The sequence below is a fragment of the Austrofundulus limnaeus genome, unplaced genomic scaffold (assembly GCF_001266775.1).
Source record: "Austrofundulus limnaeus strain Quisiro unplaced genomic scaffold, Austrofundulus_limnaeus-1.0 Scaffold525, whole genome shotgun sequence".
NCBI classification, from domain to species: Eukaryota; Metazoa; Chordata; class Actinopteri; order Cyprinodontiformes; family Rivulidae; genus Austrofundulus; species Austrofundulus limnaeus.
The window spans coordinates 232,096-258,960 of NW_013952927.1; the positions used below are offsets into that span (position 1 = coordinate 232,096).

General features: G+C 40.5%; 2 protein-coding genes across 5 annotated transcripts in view; one reads left to right on the forward strand and one right to left on the reverse strand.

Moving 5' to 3' along the window:
* thsd4 (thrombospondin type 1 domain containing 4) overlaps window positions 1–20,312 on the forward strand; it is a 46,470-nt gene extending 26,158 nt beyond the window's left edge. For 2 of the 4 annotated variants that reach the window (XM_014026107.1, XM_014026110.1), the window contains 11 exons: window positions 9,669–9,873; window positions 11,680–11,855; window positions 12,014–12,110; window positions 12,243–12,440; window positions 12,510–12,639; window positions 14,162–14,366; window positions 14,547–14,720; window positions 16,588–16,761; window positions 16,867–17,046; window positions 18,273–18,417; window positions 19,395–20,312. In XM_014026107.1, the coding sequence (XP_013881561.1) occupies window positions 9,669–9,873; window positions 11,680–11,855; window positions 12,014–12,110; window positions 12,243–12,440; window positions 12,510–12,639; window positions 14,162–14,366; window positions 14,547–14,720; window positions 16,588–16,761; window positions 16,867–17,046; window positions 18,273–18,417; window positions 19,395–19,576 (1,866 nt within the window). In that variant the 3' untranslated portion in view covers window positions 19,577–20,312. Of the gene's footprint in view, window positions 1–9,668; window positions 9,874–11,679; window positions 11,856–12,013; window positions 12,111–12,242; window positions 12,441–12,509; window positions 12,640–14,161; window positions 14,367–14,546; window positions 14,721–16,587; window positions 16,762–16,866; window positions 17,047–18,272; window positions 18,418–18,600; window positions 19,356–19,394 lie in introns of those variants that run through there. The other 2 variants (XM_014026108.1, XM_014026109.1) reach the window with 2 other exon arrangements.
* A 2,149-nt stretch (window positions 20,313–22,461) lies between these two features.
* Window positions 22,462–26,816, reverse strand: ddx10 (DEAD (Asp-Glu-Ala-Asp) box polypeptide 10). The gene is made up of 2 exons (XM_014026111.1): window positions 25,407–26,816; window positions 22,462–23,991 (listed from the first exon to the last, which is right to left on the reverse strand). The coding sequence occupies exons 1-2, from the start codon at window positions 26,736–26,738 to the stop codon at window positions 22,684–22,686; spliced, it is 2,640 nt and encodes an 879-aa protein (XP_013881565.1). The 5' UTR covers window positions 26,739–26,816; the 3' UTR covers window positions 22,462–22,683.
* Between the last annotated feature and the right edge of the window lie 49 nt (window positions 26,817–26,865).

Sequence of the window (26,865 nt, forward strand, 5' to 3'; positions counted from 1 at the left end):
GCTGGGCAAATGCTCGGGGCTGTGGGGTCAAACGTCCTGTSACATTGTCAGCGTCTCTTACAAAGTGGCAAACTCTTCTGCTCAAATCTTTCAGGAGTTCTGTGTCGCAGACCCACATGTGTAGTTTAGCTTGTACCTTGTGATTTGTCCTGTAAATAGCCCCAGCTTGTCTGTTTCCTGTAAGATGATTGTTTGGTTTTTAACATGTTCTATTGATTGCGAACAACAGTGTATTAGTAGGAGGCTCAGTGATTACAGTGCAAAACACCCAAACCTGGGTTCTCTTTGTAGTTTTGTGCCTGTRTCAGTCTTCACATTAGTGTTTCCAGAAGCAGAGGGGAAATCTGAGGGAAAAAGTAGCTAATTTAATAAATATGTTGTTGCTTTTATGAAGTCAGATCCTCCAGGTTGCAGATGCATCATGAGACTAGTTTGTTTTCTTTTGAAATCAAAGAGAGAAGCATCAAAAGACTGTGGCTTTGTTGCTATAATTTGTCAATCATGTTTTTATGTGTAATAAGAGTTGTTGATATTGTTTAATAAGTTGCTCAGTSTGTTTGAGTACTGATTTATTGCTTYAAAAAAAGAACATGAGWGTAAAAATTATCAGCCTGATTTTAATCTGCAACGTATCAGCTTCCTCTGTCAGAATCCCCGTGTCACTTAGTTTTTTTTAGTGTCTTGAATTTTTATTACTTATGTGTTCTGTTTCCCCTGTCTGACTCTGCTCTGGCCCCGCCCACTCTCACCTGAACTTAATGTCTCTCCCCAGGTGTTTCCCATTGTCTGCTCGTTAGTGAATTTATATTCTGTCTTGTTTCTTTTTCTCTGTTTGTGTGTTTTGCTTTCTGGGCTGTTCGTGATTGCTCCTTGTTGTTTTGCTTCTTCTATCATTATTTGTAAGTCGTTATGCTTCCACRACAAGCACTTTGCTTTGTTTATTAAAAGTCCTTTTTTTTTCCCTTTGAGAACCCAAGTTTTTCCATTCTGCACTTTTGGGTTCAACCATCTTCAACAAACATGATAGACTYCTGTTGTTTACTTGCTTTAGTAGTGATTAGTTTGAAACAATAATTACAATAATTACATGTTTAAGAACTTTGTACAAGTTGAAAGAAAATCTTATTTGTTATTTTTATTTATTTTAAAATGACACAGCAGTATAAAATATGCTGTCTATTTGAATTCATCCCGTCAGAGGGGCTGTAGGCCTATAAGGAAGGAGAAACATGTTGCTCTAAATAAAAGAAATGTTTCTAAAGTCACTGTGTAATGTTTAGGTAGTAAATTAGTAAGTACTCATTATTGGTACTCCATCAGCGAGGACCCAAACTGGAATACTTATACTCGGTTTGAGAAAAACTGGTATCAGTACACCCCTAATATAATGGAGTGTTACCAGTGACTTCATGATTGATTTGGGTAAATGCTAATAAGAAGGWACTAGGACTGGTTGAACTTCAGTTTTGATGCATATTTTATTTAATTAAGCTACTTTTTGACAGTGGAAAATATAGATATTTTAGCAGCATGTGCATAAAAAATGGATTACTAACAATACCAACAAAGAAATTACTGTTGGCCATCATGACCTGATTCCTCAAATATAATAAATTGCAAATCAGTTTTCTTGCTCACAATATTTTCAGAATGTATTCAGTAAATATGTGCTTCAATAATTTTTTTGTATCTTTCARCATAATAAACAGTTGCTTTAAAATAGTGCTTACAGTGTTAATGTCACACTTGTACTAAATCAGATTTAGTAAAAGGCTTTTCGTTGACATTATTGTCACAGCRAGTCAGTAGCAGCGTCGCCTCCACAGACACAGATGTGTTGTGCTGACTGAAGTGAAGGCAGTGTTATTTGCTGCTGCTCATTAAAACCAGTTAGTTTCACAGCGTCTCAGCATGTGGGAGGCAGATGCTGGTAGTTGTGGTAGCTGCAGTGTGAACAGGTCTCCTTCTCTTTGTGATCATTTCATCCTAAAAGTGTTTGATCAAAGAAAACTGTTGTTTTTTCCCACAGTTAGGTGTTAAACAAAAAAAATTGATTGCTTTAATTACAACTTCTGTTTGGGTTCAGATGTCTTTTAAAACACTGTAATTGCATTTTCATTCCCAGCATCTTTGTCGTTGGGATGATGCTGTGTTTGTATTCTCCTCTTGGAAGCCAAGTCAGACTTAGGATAACTTCATTGGCCATTCACCCCRCAAAGAAGATCTTTACAAGCTCCTTATGTAAAGAGCTGCAGAAATCCCAGATGTGTGCATCAAATAGCCCCTCTTTAACCTTTTGCTCATAAATACCTTTTTGAAACACTGCTCATCTCCTATCCCAGGATGCACATTTACATACGTCGTGCAAATCCTTTTCCAGCTTTTGTTCCCACAGTTTTACCACAAGCTGACAAATGAGATCAAACTGCAGCTTTAATGTGGACATTTTTGTGGGAACCGAATGCAATAAAATGCAGCAAAACTGCGAAAACCTGTGTGGTATGATCCAGCAWTCCATGTCTCGCAATTTGATCCTTTGCTTTTGTTTTGCCTTTGTGTTTGTAATTGGGTGAGAAACTAAGTGGGAGGCTGCCAGGACCCAGGTTTTAAGGTTCTAGTGGGAGTCCAGTGTGGGTTTATGGGGATTAGGACTGGTGGTGATGTTGGGGGGAGTTAACCACTACAACAGTCTTCAGACTAAGAAAACATCCTTTTATTTATGACCTCCTCCATGCCATTGTTTTTTATTATTTGGCTCAGCTACATGCAGACAAGGGAAGTTTATTGTTTGACCTGAGAGTYCGTTTGCAGATTTTATCTACAGGGAAAATATTCAGGTGTGACTCACATGTTTTACAGGAAATGCTGAATACTTAATAAGTTCATTCAACTCTGAAAACGAGACAATCTTAAGAGATTGAGACACATCTGGATKCTGTGGTCACAGTGGATGCAGCGTGTTTCAGTGGTCAGGGCGTGAACACCTGCTGCTAGATGTGTATGTCAGTTTCCACACGTTTAAACACCGGAACATGTTAGACACCGACACCAGCTTTTAAGAACATTGTGCAGGTTAACTTTTAACTCCCTCCCTGTTTACGCTCTGAGGACTCACCTTAAACAGTGTTTCCTTGRTATTTTCTACATGTCTGGCATGGGCGTCACATATCCYAGACCAGGGGTGTCAAACTCCAGTCCTSGAKGGCTGTTATCCTRCATGTTTTAGAGGTTTTCTTGCTCCAACACACCTAATTTTGATCGCTGGATGATTGACTTCTGCCCAATTTGAAGATTTAATTAGATCACTGAATCAGGTGTGTTGGAGCTGGAAAACCTCTAAAACATGCAGGATAGTGGCCCTTGAGGACTGGAGTTCGACACCCCTTACTGTTTTCACAATGGCTGAATGAGACCAGAGGCCTATTGCACAAATCTAGGATAAGGGATTAAGCTGGGATTTTGGTGTAAACCTGAATTAATTAAGCTTTGAATTGGTTGCATGGGAGAGGAAGCGCTTATGAAAGAACGAATAYGTTTTCATCACACCACTAAACCTAACTCACTACAGTAGAGAGTAAGGATGGAGGGTTGAAAGCCTCTACATCTATTATTGTTGTTCATTTATGCACGATGTCATAACCATCATCCTTTAAAGCGTGTTTACATTTTGAGCCACAGACCAGGCCTCCTGAATAGATCAAAAGTCTGTTATTGCCTTGATGCTGTGACATTATGACAGAACTGTCAGTGAGTTTTATTTAGCTTCTTCATAACAGTGTTTGTTGTCTTTGTGCCTGTTTAGGTTTTGATGATTGACATGACCGTCTTACATTTTCCTCAGTTTTTTACAGGCTCYAAGTCATGTTTGTTCTGGCATGGACTGTAAAGTAAAACGCACAGTAATATTTTTCACACTCTTAACATGTTGAACATAGGAGCTGTGGATATCATTCTATAAGTTGTGCTTCTTTCCAGTTTTTTCTGCTCCCTGCTTAGAGAATATGAATAAAACTAGGAAATTTTATAAAAAGAAAGAAAGAAAAAAACTAATCAGAGCACCCTGCAATGCTACTAATGCAGACAGTGCTTTCTTCATGAATCACGTTGCTTATATAGTCACCAATAAATGTCTGTTACTGCTGCTGGAGTAAATTCATTACAAGATAATGTCATTTAGTTGTCTGGCTAGCCAAACCAATGTTAGCTTTCTAAAAGGCTTTTTTTTAATGACAGTAATAGATCATATTAGAATGTTTTTGAAAAAGAGGGCAAAATGTTTTTTTCTCTCTTGTCTTTGTGTGTGTGTTCTGTCTCTTATAGTTGTATCTACAACTGATTAACTTTTGGGATCAACCACGTTCAAGATGGCCACCACTGACAGTCAACCTTAACACAAACATAGCTGTAACTCATTCAGTCTACAGGTATTGAGCTAACATTTGTTGTAGTAACTGAGACTCAAACCTAAGTTACACAATGTGCTCTAAAAATGTCAATGAGATGATGCAGTTATTTTTAARATTTGACCAAAATGGTTATAACAGTCATTTCTCAACAAAGATGATGGGTGATATGCTGTCCTTTTAGGAATTATAGATGTCTTTTATTATTATTATTATTATTATTATTATTATTATTATTATTATTATTATTATTATTATTATTATTATTATTATTATTATTATTATTATTATTTAGAATTTTAATTGTTGTTGTTTTAGGGGACTTATCCTTTGAAATCACACCAGTAACATTACTATAATTTATTTTATGAACAAAAATGTAAAAAGCCAGAGACTCCTTTTAGCTTTTGGATTCAAGCCAGTCACATTTAGGAGSTTTTTCTTAACTAACTAAATAACTTAGTGTGAAAAAAAATGAACWTTTTATTTAAAACTAAGCATTTATGCATTTTATGACGAACATTGTTACATTGTTACAGAGCTTTCTACCAAGGATTGACTGAGCTGGTTTTACCTTGAGAAAACAAATGGCAACATTTCAGAAATACAATGTGGAAAGAAAAGTGTCTTTTTCTGGCTTCTGTACATCCACAGATTTCTTTTAGAAAGTAAATAAAATTACAAGAGCAAGATTCATTCACCCTTTTTAATTCCCTAACACGAGCTCACACCTGTTTTCTTTAGAAATAGACTGAAACCGAAACCCCGTCAAAATGACAGTTCAGTTCTAAACGTCTTGCTGTGTTTTCTGAGAGGGGAAATAATCTCCGGTTACTCCTTTGACTCAACTATGTGAGTTCAGTTTGTTACAGGAAGTTTGCTGTAAGATGGCGTTAAAACTCATCTTCATTGTGTGGGAAAGTATCATCAGGATTTAGTTTAAGATGGTGTTTTCTGGGTTCACAGCTTGACTGGGAGACCATTCTTCCGACCTGGCACGTGTAACCAGTTCCAGATGAAAGGGGGCTTTGGTGACATTTTTTTTAAAATCCTGTTATATTTCCACTGAAAACAAAGCGATTTTTCTTTCCACATGGTGCAAACCACCCACAAAGAGAGGATGAAAAAAACGACAACACACTGATRTGGTCTCATAGTAAAGAAACTACACTGACACGACTCTCTGAGCACCGCTGCTGAGAGACGTTAACATTTTAATTGAATTGTAGCTGCCTGCACTCGTATGCCCTGACACCAGAAACCTGATGGGTTCACAGTTAAGGTCAGATTTGTTGTAGACAGACGGCCTGGAGGGCAGATTTCACTACTTGAATGCTAAGTTCAGAATAARTATATGTAACTTAAGCACATTTTCATGCACGCTGATTAGCTTGTCTTTCATTCGCTGATGTGATTAATGCAGTTTTTCAAATTGCTGCATATCAAATAGTTTTATAGACTTTCTAATTATTCCTGCACTGTTGGAGTGAAAACCTCTTGTCTCTTTTTTTCTCGGTGGAATCCTTTTGTTTTTTATAGTTAGTCTCAATATATTCCAAAAAAGGTTTTCCGTATTCTGGATCAAAATTAGATTTTCTTGTTGCTACTTCTTTACGTTACTGCTTTAATGTGTTGTTTTRAGTGATCATAATCAAAATGCATACAGTGATGAAATGTTCTTTTCTATCTACACATAACCTAATTTTTATTAGGTTTTTGAAACGTAAAGGTCGCTGATGTTTTTGACTGTGTCTTTGCATGTGTTTTTTTTTGTAAGCAAAACCTCTCATGAACAACTGGGATGTATTTTATTTAAGGTGGGGTATAATAGAGGTACCATGCTACCTTCAGTTGTTATGAAAATGCTGTATTTATCAAAAATAAATTTGATCATAGTCTATCTAAACGCCTTGAAATTGGCCTCCATCTCTTTAAGAACCTCCTACCGTTTAAGACACTCCCACTTCAGCACATCTTCACAGCAACGCTTCATGCTGTTTACAACCTTTTGTAGGAAAATTGTATTTTGTTGTAATATAAAAAAAGAAGCAACATTTTATTATATTGGTTTTGGAAAATGGCAGCTCAGGATATAGTTGAACTTTACTCGAATGATCCCACATTGTACGGTTTCTGRAGAACCAGAGTGAGTACAGAGRCTCTTATAAGACATTTAARCTTCGTAATATATCTCATTCTCTCATACATCTACATCAATGTGAAGCTACCTTTTGTGAAAAAACTGTAGATATGGATAATTGTGAAGTTATGTTTAGCAATGAAATCATGAACAGCCACCGTTTTTAAGATAYGTTTTGAAATGAAATCATAGTGATTTGTAAAGAAGTATTTCTCCTGCTACTAGTCTGGCAAAGCAGCGCGGGGGAGGGATGCTCTGTGGGGTGAGAACACAGCTGGGGACTGAGCTCCAGGGAGGAGCTAGGTACAAATAGGCGGTGCTTTGKACCAGCAAGCGTTTAGGCAGTGCCATGTGGCTACCACAGGAGAGTCAAGGATTTCTCAAACATGTAGGTCTGAGTCAACGCAACCCTCTGGGTMTGTTTTAGATGAGGGAATGAGATTATAACATGATAAAAAGCTCAAAATAGTCAATTTTATATAATAACCCCCCCAATTAAACTTTCAGAATTTTATCACTATATGTATCTCTACAACAGATTAACTTTTGGATTCAAATCAAGATTGCCGGAACAGCTAATCAATATTAGAAAACAAAAAAGGCTATAACTCAGTCAATCTAAAATTTCATGTGGTAGTAGCTGAGAGTCATTAACAATACATACCATGAACATGGCATCTTGCATTATTGCAGCGATTCTGCACAACGCTACCCTTAAGGTTTGACAAAAACAGCAACAACTCTGTCATTTCTCATCATAAAACGATTTGAGTCTGAAACTTTGGTATTAGAAGCGAAGGGTGGAATACACTCGTTCAAGAAATGTTAGCCCCTTTATTTCTTTTTTTTAGCAGTACTGTACTAGTTTCATAAGCTGTCCCCGGATGTGTTTTACTTTATGAATCATTTTTACAAGCAAACTGTAGCCTTTCTTGTCTTGCATTTGCTGATCCGTAAAGTGAGCTCATAAAATCCAGCAGTTCTTTGACACATYGGTGTCAAAGTGTTATGTTCAACGACTGGGACTCGGGGTTTTATCCAGCTCCAAGCTGTGCTGCAAACCTGACCACAGAAGTATTTAACAGTCCTTTTTTTCAGCACTCTTATTTTCCCTCTTCTCTTTTTCCATCATTTACTATTTCCTGTGTGAAAAGAGGCACTTCGTGTTTRTTTTGGCGGAGATCAATATGAAACGCCACGGGCAGGAGAAGAGTCGGCCTACCTGGCTCAGTCCGTCTTCTCTGCTTGCACCTCATCTTTCACCTTTTCTTTTTCAACTCTTTTTCTATATCTTTCTCCACCTGTTTATCCTCTTATTGCTATACGTTTGTCTCACTGTAAGCTTGCTGCAGATTTATGGCTGCAAAATCTGTTGAGATTGCCCGAACATGTATGAATTATTGTAGACGTCCTGTAAATTTGTTTAGGTCATTTGTCTTTAGAATTATGTTTCCCACCTGATGTCAACAAAACTCTAGACGTTATAGTGTGTGTTGTTGAAGGAGTTATTTTACCAAAGTTGGTATTTAAGAATTAACTCGGATGGAGAGAGTGTTATAACACAGAGAACAAGTCAGCTGCAGTCAGTGGCTGGACACAGAAGCCAGGTAGAAGTAAATATATATTTTGGACATCTCTCAGATAAGTGATGGCCTCAGTGGTTTGTGTTTGACTGATTAGTAGCTCGCTCCAAGCAGTTCTTGCTCTATGAGCACCTGTTTGCACAGCTTGCTGCCTTTACGGTTGTTTTGGGTAAACTTGCTGACTGCTGATGTTCTGTTTTAAACAAATCTGGGTTTCCTGTAATTTCTTACCTCTAATGTAAGAGAAAACTTACACCTTAAAAAATTGGGATTAGTTGAAACTTCGTAAACCTTATATAACATTCATTAGTAGCTATTCTTAGTTCCACTCATCCTGCGCGTTGAGAACTCTGTCTTCATCAGCCTTTCACCTCCTCTGGATGGCATTTATCTGGCCTCCAGTTCTAATGTAAAGAMSYTTGGTGWTATTTTWGATCAGGATATGTCTTTTAACCCCCACATTAAAAATGTTACCAGGACCGCCTTCTTCCACCTGCGTAATATCACTAAAATTAGAAATATTTTGTCCAAAAATGATGCAGAAAATCTGATTCATGCATTTATCACATCTGGATTACTGTAATTCTTTATTATCTGGGCATCCAAAAAACTCTTTAAGAAGTCTTCAGTTAATCCAAAATGCTGCTGATRGAGTTTTAATGAGAGTTGGAAGGAGAGATCATATTTCTCCAGTTTTAGCTTCTCTCCACTGGCTCCCTGTCAAATTCAGAATAGAATTTAAAATATTACTCCTAACATACAAAGCTCTTAACAACCAAGCTCCATCGTATATTAAACATCTTATTGTTCCATACTTTTCYAACAGAGCACGTCGCTCTCAGACTGCAGCTTTACTTGTGGTTCCTCGAGTTTCTAAAAGTAGAATGGGAGGCAGAGCTTTCAGTTATCAAGCTCCTCTCTTGTGGAACCAACTTCCAGTTTCTGTCCATGAGGCTGACACTCTGTCTACTTTTAAGATTAGACTGAAGACTTTCCTTTTTGATAAATCMTATAGTTAGACTTAGGTTTCCTGAATTATTCTTCATTTCTGCTGCTATAGACTYAGACTGCTGGAGCACAAACTGAGCACATTTCCTCACTCTGCTGTTGTCTTTAGTCTCTCTTCTCTATATGTTTATTGTAATTAATTCTATCAATAACATGTTTTTTCTTTTTGTCTCTTCCAGAAGAAGGTGCACCTGGACCAGTCCTGGACCAGTTCTTCTGTGTTTGCCTGTGTCTCTTTCCTGTCYCTCAACCAGCCGGTCGAGGCAGATGGCCGCCTGTCCTGAGCCTGGTTCTGCTGGAGGTTTCTTCCTGATTAGCAGGGAGTTTTTCCTCTCCACCGTTTGCTCAGGATGGGAGACTGTGATGAAGTGATTCAACACAATCTGCTGGCTCCTTCTTTAGATTGTTCTTTTTATGTACAGTGCCCTGAGACAACGTACTGTATGTTGTGATTTGGCGCTATATAAATAAACTTGAACTTGAACTTTTAACGCTCAGTAACTCAGTCTCACCTTCCTCTCCTGCTCTCCACAGAGTCTCGGCTGTGATGAGTATCTGGGGTCAGGAAAGGTGATTGACAGGTGCGGCGTTTGCGGAGGCAACAACTCAACCTGCAGGCTGGTCTCAGGAGTCTTCAGACACAGTTTGTCCAAGATCGGCTACCACAGAATTGTGGAGATCCCCGAGGGAGCCACCAAGATCAACGTGACCGAGATGATGAAGAGCAGAAACTACCTGGGTGGGTAGTAAAAGTAAACGCAGTGAAAATGTGGGAGCGTTTTGTGGATTTTTTTTTAAGATTGGTGTAAATTATTTTTTGTGATATTGTCCCACTTCCTGCTTTGTCTGACAGTTTTTGTGCTTCATACCATTAACTGGTCATGAGTGTGATAGGGGTTAACAAAACACAGGCTTGGGGGTCCTAAATGGAGAAACTGCTGTTGTTTTCAGGTTAGTTTAATTATGTTTAACCAATGAGTGTGAGTGGGGAGTTGTTGCCCAATAATGGTAGATGAAACACTGCATTATGTAAAAAAAACGAGATATGTGTTTAAATCTTTGGCATGTCCTTGTGAAGATTGTCTGTTAGCACAATATCCCCTAAACCAGTGGATGAATTTTACAACTCCTCAGAAATAAATCACTGAATGTGCATCTATACAACTCATCATCTTTGGGAGTCATCCTGAATAAATATGGCCATCGCAGCTTATTGAACACAGCAAACACAAAAATGGTTATAACCCAGTCCATTTCACAGTTGTTGAGTTAAGGTTTGGCGCGGTAGTAGTTGAGAGTCATTCCCTTTATGCACTTTGAGTTCTAACAGATATTTATGTTGGCTTGCAAGATTTGTGCCTCTTTAAAGAATGTAAGTTTTGTGGCAAAAAAATAATAGTTCCTCTGTGTTCAAAGTTTTGACTGGTACTCTAGAAGTGTTGGAAAACGTGTCGTCAAACAGCTAATTTAGCTGTCTCTTTGCAAATATTGTTTTATTTTCCATTCTGGTTTTGCACTTACTTTCAGCTGGTAAAGAAATATCCACCCACCACATAAAGTGTTATGGTGTAGATTAAATTCATTAAATCCAGGACATGTTTTTGTGATTTCTCCAGTGTGCAGTCAGCACCAACAAGAATTATTGGTGTTTTCACAAAGGTGTAACAGTGGGACACGGCTGTGGGTTGTGTTTTGAAGTGACTTGTTGGAATGCCTGACATTAATGAGAGCCTTGTCCCGACTCAGGACAAAGTGGGGGACAGCCGTGATCTCCCCACCCCTTCAGGAAAGTGCATAAACAWGCTTTCATTAAAAGATCTCACCCTTAAACCCCATCATTCTTTTCTAATTAGGAGGACTTTTACCACTCTTAAAAATACTAGAAACAGCATGAACAAGTTGGGTTTATTCCTTTGCYAACTTTCTGAGTGTTCATCTGCAAGGAGGCCATTTTTTCCTGTTTTCTCTTATTTAAACTGACAGTTTTCTTACACAGTGTAACACTTAGTAGTTAATATCGCACACATAGATCTCCAAACCTCCAAAAACAGTAGCCAATAAACCATCACTTGCGCAATAAAATAAACTGAAATAAACTAGAAGCTGAGAATGCAAATCAACACGTTTTAAATATTGTTTTGCAGCGTTTCTTAATGAGAACATAATAGGAGCTAAAATCCTGCTGGGATCACCTRCAGGATCTTCATTGTACTATATATCTCTTTTTTCACAATAGGTCTTTGTTCCTTCCTGTGGATATCTAACAGTGCTTTTAGTTGTCCAAACACTYTCTTTTACCACCCTGTCTAATGTTACGTTCTTAATTCTTTCCTAATGGCTTCCTGCATTTAATCCATGGAATCAGTGGAAAACATCTTGGCGGATTTTGTTGCAAAGGTTTGCATGAAAGATTTGCCAGCACAAATACATTGCCATGCTGCTTTGAGAGCCTTTTCTTCATCCTCAGTTAGCTGTCCTTCTCTTTTTTTTTTTACTGTTATGTCTGTGGTGGTGRTTGTGTGGTCATTAACTCGCTGTCTTCCAGCTTTGCGAAGCCGTTCGGGGAGATCCATTATTAATGGAAACTGGGCCATTGACCGACCAGGAAAGTACGAGGGTGGAGGGACCATGTTCACCTACCGCAGACCCAATGAGATAAGCACCACAGCCGGGGAATCCTTTCTTGCAGAAGGCCCCACCAATGAAATCCTGGATGTTTTTGTGAGTATAACTAAAAAAAAGGAAAGAAAAAAATCTCTCCTAATATCCTGAAAAGTATTTGACGTGAGACAACAGACGGAATGTGGGAGAGAAGAATGTTTAAACCAAAACAAGGAAACCACAGGATAGTTTGAGAAGTCTCATCCACTTTTCCTCAGATGATCTTCCAGCAGCCAAACCCGGGTGTTCACTACGAATACCTTCTCCCCTCAGAGAAACCAGCCGTGCCTCAGCAGCCAAACCACGGACCAGAAGGTAAAATAAACCCATCCACAGGAGAAAATAACTATCAGATCATTGATCATCATGAATAAAACCAAGCTTTAGCCATAGCTCTACACACATTGGTGTCTTTAATTTGCTGGGTTGTTTCTCTTTGTGTCTCAGAAGAACCAATAAATGGGCAAAACGAGTACAACCAGCACAATAATGCTCAACAGGAAAACTCAAATTCAGCAGGAGGCGGGGGATATCCCCCTCATCTCCCTGACAACCAGGTACCTGCGGTTCAGCCGCCYAGGCGGGAGCGAGAGTACAACTGGAAACTAACTGGAGCAACAGAATGTAGCGCCACCTGTGGAAAAGGTAAATACCTTCTGTAAAAATTCATTATAGTTTTGTTCATCAGGTGAACAAAGTGCATTTCCTTCTCAGGCTTCAGATATACGGTCCTTCACTGCGTCCACCGGCAGAACCACGTTCAGGTGTCAGACACTTTGTGTGACAGTAGCAGCCGTCCAACACCACAGGAGGAGGCCTGCAACCTGCAGCCATGCCCAGCATTGTAAGAATTCATATTTTAAGATCATTAGACTATTTATTCAACTATTTTGTAATCACTGGGACAAATGATCAGTCAGTCACAACGTTAGGATCACTGACATTTAAACTGAAATGTGTTGATTGTATTAATAGAGTCAAAATTCAGGGGTGATCTTCAGTGGTCACAAACAAATCTTAGATACTATATTGGGAATGGGTGTGTTGGTAATGTGATAAATGTTGTGGCCACAAAACTAAGRTTAAACAGGAAAAGCAACAGCCTTTAATGTTTTTTTTTTTTTTTGCATCGGTCTGGAGTCATGATTAATGAAAAAAAAAATGCTCAAAAGTCAAATTGTTTGGAGATAATTTAGCTTATTATATATTGCTGGATTTCTGTTTGATAGTTTGTAGATGATTTCTATGTTGTAACAATGCTTCTTGGCAATAAATCTTATACCTGGAACCTGACTGGCAGCACTTAGGAGGAACCAGAAGCTCAAAACAAGTGTTGTATTTGGCAATGGCAGAGAAGAGTTGGCAAGTTTTTCATGTGCTCAACCCACATACTCAGCTCTACTTCCCATCCCACAAATGCATGTTCCTTACAAATGTGGCACCATTTAAATGGAAGTTTAACAGGCTTTCCATTGGTGTAGGATTTATTACTCATAAGCAATTACACCAAAGAAATAGTCTACAAAACACAAATGTCCTTGCTGTCCTTACTTTTACATAATGYATATATTACTAAAGTTCATTCATACAGATAATGACTGGTTGCCAAATCTTATAAAATATTCTTTCTGGGTTAAACAAAATAAACCTAATTTCCTCCAAATGGAGCACATTTCCAAAATCTGTCAACCACAGTTCAAAAGTAGGGGCTTGCCTGACTTCCAACCCAAAACTATCACGTTTCTGGCCAATAACGTAACCAGCAACAAAACCTGCCCTTCTTTCTTATCTCTCACCCAACCCAGTTTAGTCAGCCTTAATAATGCTGTGAGGGGGGTGCATCCCTGCCAATTTATATAATAAAAAGAAAAATCAAACAAACTATTCCAAAAARGCTAAGATTTAAAGTTCCTTGATCGCAGTTTGGTTGGGAAAAAGCACAGCCAAGACTCAACTTCACATTGGATCAAATTATGTCTCACAAGGAACTACAGTATATATAACAGTCTGTTGATGGGTGTATTTTTTGAATGAATTATTTATTCAGGACAGTGTGCAATTAAAACATAATTTGATGCATTGCACCAGATTTAGCCTAATGCTAATTTCCATCTGTAAAATATATCTGTATAATGTGTGGTATGCAGTACTTTTGCTAATGTTTATATCTTTACATTTTATATTGAACATGAGCTCTCAGTTGTTACTTGTTTACATGTAGTGAATCTTTGTAATCTTATCTTTCATTCTTATAGAAGAACAATACACACGCAGTCACCCTATCCCCCAAAAATACAAAAAGAAAAGAAAATCTAAACAAATAAGTATTTTGTAACATTCCTGACATCACGTCTTCCCTCAATCAGCTGGGATATTGGAGAGTGGTCCGAGTGCAGTAAGACCTGCGGCCTGGGCATGCAGCACCGGCAGGTCCTGTGCCGCCAGGTTTACGCCAACCGCACCCTCAATGTCCACACGAGCCGCTGCCGACACCTGGAGCGACCCGACACAACCAGCTCCTGCCAGCTGAAGATCTGCAGTGAGTGGCAGATCCGCTCCGACTGGACCGCTGTGAGTGGCAGCAGTCAGCCACAGTGGCAGAGTYACACTGTCCTGTTCACCATCAGGGGTGCACGTTTAACTCTGATGTCCCAATAAAATACCTTTTTTCCCCCTTTTTTACATAATCAGTGTGTCTGTGATTWAAGGCGACACAGTCTGCCATATTAACCGTGTGGTCTGTCTTTGCAGTGCTCAGTGCCGTGTGGGCTGGGTCAGAGGTCCAGAGAGGTTCGCTGCGTCAGCAATGAGGGCGACTTTGTTCTCGATGAAGAGTGCAACATGAACCTGCGGCCCGTCGATGTAGAAAACTGTGACATGGGAGCCTGCGCCAAGAGCTGGTTCTACACAAACTGGGGCAACATGGTGTGTGTTCATGTACATATTTTGACATTATGCTATGCTTATGAGGACATTTTGTCATTGTGTGGACATTTGTCTGGTCCACACAATAGAAAAACCCATTTGTAAGTCAGGGGTTAGGTTTAGCGCTAAGGTATGGGAAAAAAACTTGTGCCATCGGAAACTGAATTTAAATTGCTCAGACTGACTGTGTGTAATTTTRAATGAAATTCATTGGTTTGAACATTTATTTCACTACGTTTAAACTGAATTTAATGGTTAGAATCTTAATTATTTAGCTTTGAAACCGTATTTTGTTGTATTGAAAATTCAGTTTGACTATTTTCACTTTTACTTCTTTAATTCAATTTTTATTTCAAAATTCAATTTTTGTGCCACAYATCCGGGTCCTTGAGAAAGCCAGGGTAATCCAACACAGATTGACAGATTTATGTTTCACATCAGTGAAAATTTCTTTCCAGCAATGTAAGTGTTCATTCTCAAGGAAGCTGTAACCAGTGTCGCCAGACGTACATAAATTATCATATACTATGATGATGATAAATAATAAGCTAAATATTATATGATAAATATTTTTTTAAAAATCCCATGATTTTGGACAATTTGACCATTTCAATGCATGTCTGAGTCAACACACGGCTGACATGAGAGAGAAGTGACGGATTGCAGGACATGTTGTGAAATAAGCKACWAGCGRAAATCTAGCGACTGTTTTTCTGGTGTTATGGGGACTTTTAGAAACTCTGACGTGAACGCAGCTCTCTGATGAAGAGCGGGTGCTGCTGRGAGCTCCTTCCTGGTCACAAAACAACGAGGTGGCTCAGTCCTCATGTTGCTTCCCTCCCAGCTGCAAGCTGATYYAACCCACCCAGACTAARCCAATCATGCYGGTGCAATGCTGCTGCYAACTGATCCATGATAGGAAGTAAAATWTTCTATGGGTAAAATTAATCCCTGCAATAAAAAATTTAAATTGAGTGTCTCTTTTACGGTGGAATGCATCCACTCTGTTGCATTACTGCTTTCTTGATACTGAATGCCTACATTGCCGTAAAGGAAGTTTAGTGATGTGAAATATACAGTAAATCTGTCAATATGTGTAGATTAGGGTTAGGATTAGGCTGCAGAAATGATTGGAAGTCAATACAAAATCCACACAAAGTTAGAGAGATGAGTGTGTGGGGGGGGTTGTTTTTGGTGACATTTGGGGCAATTTTAAGACAAAAATCCTACATTTGGGGACAACTGGTGGATTTGGGGACCTAAGTCGAGTCCCCATTTGGTTTAAATGACATTGGTGAGTTGGGGGTTGGATTTAGGACCAAGGTGTTATTTGAGTTTAGGTTAGTTTTAGGGTCAGGTAGATCTACCTGTGAGGTTAGCCTTAGGGTTTGTGGTCAGGGTTAGGCTGTAGAAATGTAATAAAAGTCAATGGAATTTCCCCAAATGTACAGCTGTGCAAATTTGTGTGTGTGTGTGTGTGTGTGCGTGCGTGCGTGCGTGTGTGTGTGTGTGTGTACAGGCAGGTATTCCCTACTATGTGGGGACCATTTTTGGCATACACCTATTTATGGGAACCAACTGGTACTCATGGGGGCCCAAGCCTATAGTCCTCATGACGGGAAATGGTGTTGTTGGTTTGGGAGTTAGGTTTAGAACTATGGTTTGAATTGAGTTTAGGTTAGTTTTAGGGTGAGGTTAGGTTTAGGGTAAGGGGTCAGGGAGTCAGTAACTTTATTTTGTTTGTTAAAACAGTAGCATGGAYGTTTGTTTTCATCAGAGTTTTAGAATAGAAAATCTGAGTATTTAAGGGTAGTTCTAATATAGTTTTATTATTTTAAGGGATGTTTGATGTCTGTTTGTCCCACAGTGCTCCGCTGAATGTGGGATGGGCGTACGAACCAGGGGAGTCCTCTGCCTGACTAACCACATCAGCAGTCTTCCTCTGGAGGGATGCGGCAGCGAGCGGCCTGCAGACTCTCAGGTCTGCAACAACGGCCCCTGTGAGAATCGCATCGAATGGTTCACGGGTCCCTGGAGTCAGGTATGACATACATACGCTTTAAGGAGAGGTTGATTATCTAGACTTTAGCTGAAACTTTTATTCATGTCTTGTTTTTCCTTTCATTGCCTGTTTTTGGGCATGCAGTGCTCTGCAGAGTGTGGCCCCGGCAGCCAGCAGAGGTCAGTAGTGTGTTTAATGAAGTCAGATGAAGGAATCACCGTCATGCCGCCTTACGAATGCTCATCCTTGAACCGACCGCTCAGTCAGCAGAGCTGCAACCTGAAGGCCTGTGGAGCCAAGTGGTACCACACTGACTGGAGCGCTGTAAGACGAGACCCTTTTTCCAGTTTTAGATGATAGATCGGGTAAGAAGAGTGTCTCTGCAGTAAATAAGTAGGAGGTTCTTGTTTTGTGGGAGGAGTTTATCTAAGACATGATTGATCTGTTTGATTCTTTTGAGTTTGTTAAAGACGTGACTGGTTAGAYTGACTGTTTTGAGTGGGGTTTGAAGAATATTTTAGTTGTAACTTGAAACAGGAAGGTGCTAACTGCACAAAATTTGAATGCCGTACATGTGGAGGGACGTGTAACAATTTGGCCCTAACCTGCTTGTAAAAAGATCACTATATATAAATATGAATTATTATTTGTCACAATTTGAGACTGGAAGGTGCTTGCCATATAAAATTTGATGTCAATAAATTATGTTTACATGTTCACACAAATTTTACTTTCTGTTAAATTGCCTGACAAGAAAAGTCAATCCGACCAATCACAGTTTTGCCAAGCTTTGCCCACASCAAACCTCCACCTATTATCCAAACTCCGCCAATCAAGGTTAGGACAAACTCCGCCCACTCACCATTTCCACCAATCATGTTCAGGACCAACTCTGCTCACATCAAGAACTCTGTCAATTACGTGTATGACAAACTCCACCCACACAACAAGAAACTCCCCCTATGTACTACAGAGACCCCCTACTTGGACCAGGGGGCAGTAAGAAGGCCTCAGACATCTGGAGGGAATATAATCTAACAAACGTTTTTAATCGTTATCATGAAATCAAATGTTTTTAATCATTATTTTAAAATATAATTTATATGAATATATGTAATTTAAGAGATTTTAAGAGATGTTTGATTTTATTTGGTTCTGTTTTTATCATCAACTGKTTGTTGAAAAGTTTTATTTTTCAGTGGTAACAATAGTATTTAAAACATGTTAGTTAATAAAATTGTTCTGCTAACTGTAACAAATACTGAATAGTGAATTAAAGTGGAAAAAAAAAACGTAAAAGTTTATATTTTGTAGCATTGTTTGTAGGTTTGCAAGGGGGGTTCCCTGGCCAGAAGCTAATGCTATTTGGGGGCTGCGGCATGGAAAAGTTTGGGAACTCCTGGTTTAGAATATTCACATAAAAAGTCTGTTTTTATGCAGACTTTGTCCACATGTAGGTGAATTATCAAGGAGAAATATTTAGCTTAAAGCTATCAACTCTTGTTTTATGGGACCAAAAGGTTGACTCCTGTCACTGACTCCTCTTCCAGTGTTCAAAAACATGCGAGCGAGGTTTCCGGGTGCGGGAGGTCCGCTGCCTGTCTGACGATGTGCAGTCCAGTGAAGGCTGTGACGAGCAGCTGAAACCAGCAGAGAGGGAGGACTGCAACCCTGAGCCCTGCGTTCCTCACATAGGTCAGTCAGCTTTAATTCTGCTTTCTGGAATAGCGCCGAGCACCTCGCTGAATGTTTGCTGATGGCTTTAGCATCCGCGTGAACACGTGGTAATTAGTGACGTCCACGGCGGCACGACCTTTTCACCTGTTCTAACTCAGTTCTCTTGGTACAAAACAAGTGACGTAAGACTCTGTGTTTCAGATGAGAACTGCAGAGACATGCACTTTAACTGCAACGTGGTGGTCCAGGCTCGCCTCTGCGTGTACGATTACTACAAAACGACCTGCTGCGCTTCGTGCTCACGCATGGCCCACAAGCAGGCCACCCATCGGGGCCGCAGCTAGCGCTCGCCTCCAGCGTCCCTCAGCTTGATGATGGGCCAGACTGAGTTCCCCGCTAAGGCCTTTTCGGCTTGGCGAACAGGACAAGGCAGGACCTTACCTAGAATGGACTCCTATAGATGCTGCCAAGGACGGAAAGTGAAGATGGAGCATTTTTGTCGGTTCATTTGGAGGCAGCTGTTTGGAGAAGTGGGAGTGGGGGGGGCGGGGGGAGCAGCTTTGATTTATGGCTGACATGAATCTAGTTGCTGGATAAACAAGGCTCTGGCTGGATGAAAAACCTTGCTTCTCTTTAGGCGGACAACTTTCTATGAAGAAGAAACGGCGCAAACATCTGGTTTGAACGTTTATCACATCGCAGCACTCAGATCTCTGACACGATGCTGTCAATATTTAACTCTTTCACATCAGTTACTGACCAAACGGCAGAGAACAGGTGACAAAAATAACTAATTAAATTTGAGCTCCCGCACCCAGCTAAGGCCTTTGTTATGAAGCCATCCATTTATCTTACTTCAGAGCTATGAGGTGTAGACGACGCTTATGTAAAATATTCATAAATGTTTATATATGAATGTATGACTGATAAAAGTTGTCTTCTGTAGAAGCTGAAAAGAAAGAAATGCCTCTTTATTTATGTATCTTGCTCTCCAGGGTGGATGCTGCTTTATCGGCCACTGGTGGCTTCCTGCTCTGCCTCTCAGCCAATCACAAGCTCCGTACTGAATGTGGGATTTCCACAGCCTGCTGGATGGCAGAAGCAGATGCAAGCTGTAATGGATTTAGGGAAGCTGAAAGTAAATGTAGAGACGATCTCCTTCCACTGCGGGATATAAAATATCCCTCATAATCAAACCCCGCCCCTCCACTATATTTTAATTCTTAACAGTTTGTAGCTCTTGATTTGTCGTGGTATGCGTAAAGTTTTACTTTCATTGTAAATTGTTGTTCATAAACTGCCTTTTTTTTGTCAATAATATTATTTTCAGTCCTGTAAAACATTTATTTCAGTTCTTTTATAACACAATAATTCCCTCCAAGATGTACAAACTTACCTCGGATCCACAAGTACTGTATATCTGTGTTGAAGTTCAGAAAGAAAAAAAAACTAGTTTACAGCTGAAGAAAAACAGAATCATTCCAAAAGTTATCAGAATTCTTATTTGGTCATATTCAGCACAAGACTGGGACCAATTCAAACCTGTGTTTTATTTTTATAAAGAGTGTTTTGTACAGTGTTACAGGAATAAACACAGCTTGTGCACTAGACTTCAGCTTTTTCTCGTGTGATCCCTAATATTTTCTACCATTGGTGTTGAGGTTGAAGGTGACGTTACAGATTCTGATAAATGAAGCCTTTATTTATTTATTATGAAGCCGTTCCGACTTAATTCACCAAAATGAGTCCAAACCATAACCCTACCACCAGCATGCTTTAGATAAGTCCTGTTTGCTGAAGTTGCTTACTTTCATTTTTACTCCAAACATAAATTGCATTTCATTTATAGTTTTATCAGTCCAGAACAAGGTTTCAGCAGCTTTTAGGCTTGTATAAATGATCGAAACAGAAAATTGGAGTGCTGTGGTTATTTGGAGGTTTATCTGTGTATTTGTTGGTCTTTACGTAGATTGAAAAGATCTTTGTAACAGTAGCCTGTTATTAACCCAGACTGTAGATTAGTGGAGTTCTAACTTTATAAATGTGTCATTTTACTGCAGCCTGATGAGCATCAACAGCTTTATTTCTATTTTTTTCCAACATGCCTTGCTTTTGTGCTTAAGTAGTTTTCCACAAATAGTCAGTATGGTGAAGGTCAGATCTGATTATTGTACATTTAAAACTGAGCACACATTGACTGCATGAAAACACCTGAATCTAATTGTATCATCATAACAAACTTCTAGTTGTGCACATGGGCCAATTAAAATTTTAAAATGTTATTTATACACAAATAAAGGCAATTATTATAAAGTCAGTTTTGACTTTAATCTCAGAATTCTGAGAAAAAAGTCAGAACTCAGGAATTTTTATTTTATTTATTGCTTTGTGGCGCTAATCGTCTTCCCAATTAGGTTCATCCTAATGGATGGAACACAAGTCCATCTGTACATATGCACACTTGTGATCGTACATACAAAATCCAACAAAACATTTTAAAATTATAATAAAGTTAAAGATAAGAACTTGGAAAATAACTAAATAATAACCACCAAAGAAGTGATATGATCTAAAACTACCAAGTTTGGTTTTAGTTGTAATATAACTTTTCTCCACTAGAGGGCAATAAGTGCATTTAAAGCAAGAAATGGACCAATCAGAAACTTGAATAAGCATCATAATTCCAAATATTTAATGTTAGATCAACTTTTTAAATGATGAATGACGACGAAAATTCAAACATTTATTTTAATAAACCAGGAAAATCCCACTGAAATCTCGTTTTACAACAAAAAGTAAATGTTAGCACTGATATATATGTATGTGTGTGTGTGTGTATATATATATATATATATATATGTGTGTGTGTGTGTGTGTGTGTGTACTGCATATATTTGTCACAGAGCAGAGAATGCTGCATAATTTAAAATTTGTCTTAGGAGTAAAAGTTGATTATGATTGTGTGGTAATAAAAATAACTGTAAAATTCCACTATAAAACCTTGATAAATAGAAAAACAATTGACTATACATGTGTGAAACTAAAAAAGAGACTTTAACGTTAATTTAAAAACCTTACTCATTGCCTGCACTCTTTAATGTTGGGTTTGCATCACATACTGTATTTTCTCACATTTCTTTGTTCTAACTTTTTATTGACATTTGCTCATCTTCCACCCCTACATGATATTTTTTTCTCTTGGTTGATATTTAAACTAGTTAATAAACTGTTAATCAAATCAGGGAAGATCTTTCACAGAATTATTAGTGTGATCAAGTYTAAACCAACCAGCTGCTGAACATCACAATCATCATATTCATTGGGTGGTTTTATCCTTTCTTTTTCATGAACAAGTTTTCAATTTGCAGCAGGTTAACAAACAGCTGCAGCCAAAACGATTAAAAAGGCACGTCTGTAACTCCAGGTCTTAACTTCAACAAGTGGAAAGTCACAACAAACCCACGRGTTCCACATCAGCAACAAACCTAAGACCTGCAGGAGGGTCTTGAACCAGAGAGAATAAAAGCCCTGAAGATTTGATCATTTTCAGGTCTTTCAGTGTTTGTTAGTTTCTGGTGTTAGATAAAACTGGGTTACTACTTAAACCAAGTGGAGCCGAGTCGAGACCTGGACACAACCCTCCCAGACTGAGACAGGTTGGCTGGAGACGAACGCAGATGAAGCTCATGATGACGACATCAGTCAGAACGTAGAAATCCTAACAATCAAACTCTAAAACATCTTTTTCACACGAGCAGTGATGCAGCAACAGATTCAGGGTTTTCCTCCACCTGCTGGACACACAGGATGACGACACTCTGGCATGTTTTTGTGCTCCATAACCTGACATTAAAATTAAATATTAACTTGTAGTAACTTACAGCCTTAAAACCAACAAATCATCCCTGTCGTCTCAATATAATCAATTTTTATTTTTTCTGAATAATTTGTCTCTTTAGATGTAATATTTTATGCCGTTTTATTTATATAAATAATTAAATCTGCTGCCGTTCTTGTTGTTTAAATTATGTTTGGGGACAAACTGCAAACAAGTCTCAGCTATAAATGTTATAGTGTGGTATTTAATACTTGTCCTTATATAAATTAGCAAGAAATGAAAAGATTTAGTGATTTTTTTACATTATTTTAATTGTGAACAAACTTTTATATCTTTATCATGCATCACTTTGATTTTAAGATTAATTTATGACTAATTTCCTTTCTCCATATTTGTCCAGGTGGGAAACAAAAAGCTAATGTCTGCACAGGTTTGACATTTTGTCTCTACCTTCGTCCCCCCAGCAGATGTAAAACTAACTCCTCATCCTCAGCCAGAGACAGTCCCGTGTCCAAAGCAGCGTGTGCTTCCTCCTGCTTCTTCATCTTCTTCCTCTTCCCTGAAGAAAGCTTCTCCTTTTTATCTCTGCTGTGCTTCCGTTTGGCTGACTCCCTCTGCTGCTCCTCTTCCTCCTCMKMRGAGGAGGAGTGCTGCTGGTCAGGATCCGGCAGTGTGCTGGGGTCAAACTCATCTTCACTGTTATTGGAAAGGGATGCTGCACYGTCATCCTCCTCCTCCTCTTCATCGCTGCTGTGCTGCTGTTTGGCTGACTCCTTCTTCTCCTCCCTCTCCTCCTCTTCCTCCTGGTCAGAGGAGTGCTGCTGGTCAGGATCCGGCAGTGTGCTGGGGTCAAACTCGTCTTCGCTGTTATTGGCCAGGTAGGCTGCGACTTCGTCCTCCTCGTCGTCCTCGTCGACCCCACGGCTGCGCTTGCTGGCCTCCCTCCTGGCTGCCTTGGCCTTCAGCCTCTTCTCTCGATGTTTGGCCTTCACCCTGCGTCTGTACTCTGCCTTGTCAAACTCCTCATCCTCCCGCCTCAGCCTCTCCTTGGCCTTCTCCACGTTGATGCCCGAAACCTCGTCCTCTTCGTCAGGGTCTTGGTCAGTCACCGCCCGCTGCACGGGGGGCCACAGCTGCACGGCCTGTCCTTCAGCGTCAAACGTCACTTTAGTGTTCACCTGGAAGTTTCTCCTGAGGAGCTTTTTGGCTTCTTTAAATTTTGTTTCCTTTTCCAGTTTTTTCTTGGAGGCCTTGGCCTGCTCCTCGTCCTGCTGCTGATCCTGATCCAGATTGAAGACGTCCTTCCTTTTCACCGTGAGCAGATCCAAGTCCCGGAGATCTTCCTCGTCGTCCGCACCGGGCTGGGCTGCAAAGGGCTGATCCGCATCTTCGTCGCTGCCATCGTCGTCGTCATCCTCGCTGGGCTGACTGTCCTCCTGAGGCGACGGTCCTCTCAAGTGGGACTTAAATCTCCTGAGCTCCTCCTCTTCATCAGACGGCTTCTCTTCTTTCTCCGCCCTCTGTGCCTGAGCTTTGTGCAGGAAGCGGACCCTGGGAGCCACGGCGAGACCCAGGGACAGAGCGTAGTTCTCGATGTTGAGCTTAAAGACGTCAAACACGTCTTTGTTCTTCATCAGGTAGACCGAGCGCAGGTAGGAGACGAAGCACCTCTGGGCTCGTTCTTTCTGCTCCTGCTCCTGGGCCAGGAAGGCCTGGAGCTTCTGCTGGACGTTCTGCAGTTTCTCTGGGTTCACCTGAAATACAGAATGAGACGAGGAAAGATTTTAGTTTCGATGTTCTCCTGTCGGTTTCAGTGACGATCTGTTCTCATCCTCATCGATTCATCTTTAACCCCACCCATCAAAAGGCACGTATAGTTCTAACACCTGGACCACTGCAGAACCTTGATTCTGTTCCTTTTCACCTGTTCTGTTGTAGATTAATTGCTGTGTTTGGGATCATTGTATCATGACCCAGTCTGGTCCGAACTTCAGCTGTAAGACAGATGGGCTCACATTTTACTCTACAATCGTTTGATGGTGGAGTTCATAACGACAAGAGTGAATAAACTACGAGCTTTCTTCCATTAACCTGGTTTGATTAAACCTTAAAGGGATCCCTGATTAGTTGTAACATTAGACTTTATTTGATAAACATTTATTTTAACTGTAAAATAAAGACTGTAAAAATACTGTAGGTTGTTTAGTTTTGTAAATTTTTAAAAATACATTTTAACACAGACGGAGCCATTTTATTTACACGCAAAGCATTCTGGGTAAATGATGACGTGGATAGGTCCTCAGTGTGCGCGAGCTATATCCACCCTGAAGGTTAATCTTGGACAATATCTGATGATCGACTCTTAAATGAAACCAGAGAGCGTTGACAGAGAGAAGGTAGAAATGACTCAGCCTGTAACTGAAAATATGGATGGAGGACAACAGAGCTGCTTCATGGAAGAAGAACCTCAGCTTAGCTTGTTAGCTTTAGCACCGATGCTATATTATATGTATTAGCTCAGCGCTAGCGCGACAAACAAGCTAAACTGAGGTCCTCCATCCATATTTTCAGTTGCAGGCTGAGTCATTTCTACCTTCTCCTCTCTGTCAACGCTCTCTGGTTTCATTTAAAAGAGTCRATCRTCAGATATTGTCCAAGATTAACCTTCAGGGTGGATATAGCTCGCTCACACCGAGGACCTATCCACGTCATCGTTTACCCAGAATGCTTTGCGTGTAAATAAAAAGGCCCCGTCCGTGTTAAAATATTTTTAAACTTTTAGTTAAAAAATTATAAAAACTAAACAGCCTACAGTATTTTTACAATCTTTATTTTACAGTTAAAACATATGTTTATTAAATAAAGTCTAATGTTACAACTAATGGTGGATCCCTTTAAACTCCACTCAGACACTGAGTACCACAGAGATGGTTCTGATATTTGTTCACTCAGACTTTCTGCTTTAGTTTGTTTATTCACTAAGTCAGAAAAGTCAAAGATTCTTTGTTAGAGGATCATTTGATGTTTTTCTGTTCAAAAATACACCAATCTAACATATTAAAAAGCAAGAAAGCGGCCCTCATTCTGAGGCTTTAATCAAAGCAACAACTTGTATTGATTAAAAGGAGAAGACGTGTTCTGGTTCTATGTGGACCCATTGATGTCTCACCTGGATCTTGTTGATGGGGACCTTCTTGTCCTGCAGCTGGGCCACCATGGCGTCCTCCTCGGAGGGCAGCAGAAGCAGCAGGGCTTCCCCTCCCTCCTTGTAGCGGGCGGTTCGGCCCACCCTGTGGATGTAGGTGTCCGCGTCCTCTGGACAGTCCACCTGCAGGACCCAGTGGACCGCAGGGAAGTCCAAGCCCCTGGCGGCGATGTCGGTGGCGAAGAGCACGGCGTTCTGCTTCCTGAGGAACATGTTGTAGACCTCCACCCGCTTCATCTGCTGCTGCTTGCCGTGCAGGGCCATGATGGGGGTCCCGGGCCTGAGGCGGCAGAAGGCCCGGAACAGGTACTGGACCTCCTTACAGCAGGCAAAGAACACGATGATCTTCTTGTGCAGGTGAGACCTGATGAAGGAGTAGAGCATGTTGACCTTCTGGTGGAGCTCACACACCACGTAGTTCTGCTCCAATGAAGCCGGTGTGCTGAACCGGGCCTGTTCGTGGACCCAGACGTACTCCGGATCCTTTAGGCTGAGCCGGGCCAGGTCTTTCACGGACTTGGTCTGGGTTGCAGAGAACAGCAGGGTCTGCCTCGTCTTGGGGAGGTTCTCCACTATAGCATTAAGCGTGTCTGCAAAGCCCAGGTCCAGGATCCGGTCCGCCTCGTCCAGGACTAACATGAACAGGCTGGTAGCTTGAAAGGTGGCGGTCTGGTCCATGTGCTGGAGCATCCGACCCGGGGTGCAGATCACAATGTTGGTGTTAGCGATCTTTTCTGACTCGGTTTTCAGGTCCTTACCGCCGATGACGAGTCCTGCTGAGAAGTCGTGGTTCTTGCCCACTTTACGGAGGACTTCAAAAGTCTGGTAGGCCAGTTCTCGAGTGGGGGATATGATGAGGGCTCCAAGACCGTCCATGGAAGTCCACTGGTGGCGGTACAGACATTCCAGCACCGGGATGAGGAAGGCTAGCGTCTTCCCGGAGCCGGTCTTGGCCGCGCCGAGGACATCTCTCCCTCGCAGAGCGAAGCCGATGGTCTGCTTCTGGATCTCGGTGGGCTGTCGGTACTGATGCTCCTGGAGACCCAGCAGGGTCTTCTTGGAGATGGGGAAGTCTGAAAACTTGAGCACGTCCTTGGTGCTGATGTGTTCGTACCGCTTCACGAGTCTGTTGATGTCCTCCTGCTCCACTTGCCACGCGGGTTTCTTGTCCGCCGCTCTCTTCCTCTTCACTATAGCTTTCGTCCTCTCGTATTTCTTCTTCCACCTCTCGAAGTTTTTCACGGCTGTGTGTTTTGTCTTCACAGACTTACCGGAACTCATTTCTTTATCTCCCATCTGTACCGAGTGTCTACAAGCTTGGTTTAAAAAGGCCAGGCTGGAAAATCGTGCGTGTTGGAAGAAACTTTGCGTCGCGCTCCATTTGACGTCATCTCGGATTTTTTTTAAACAGCAACTTTATTGA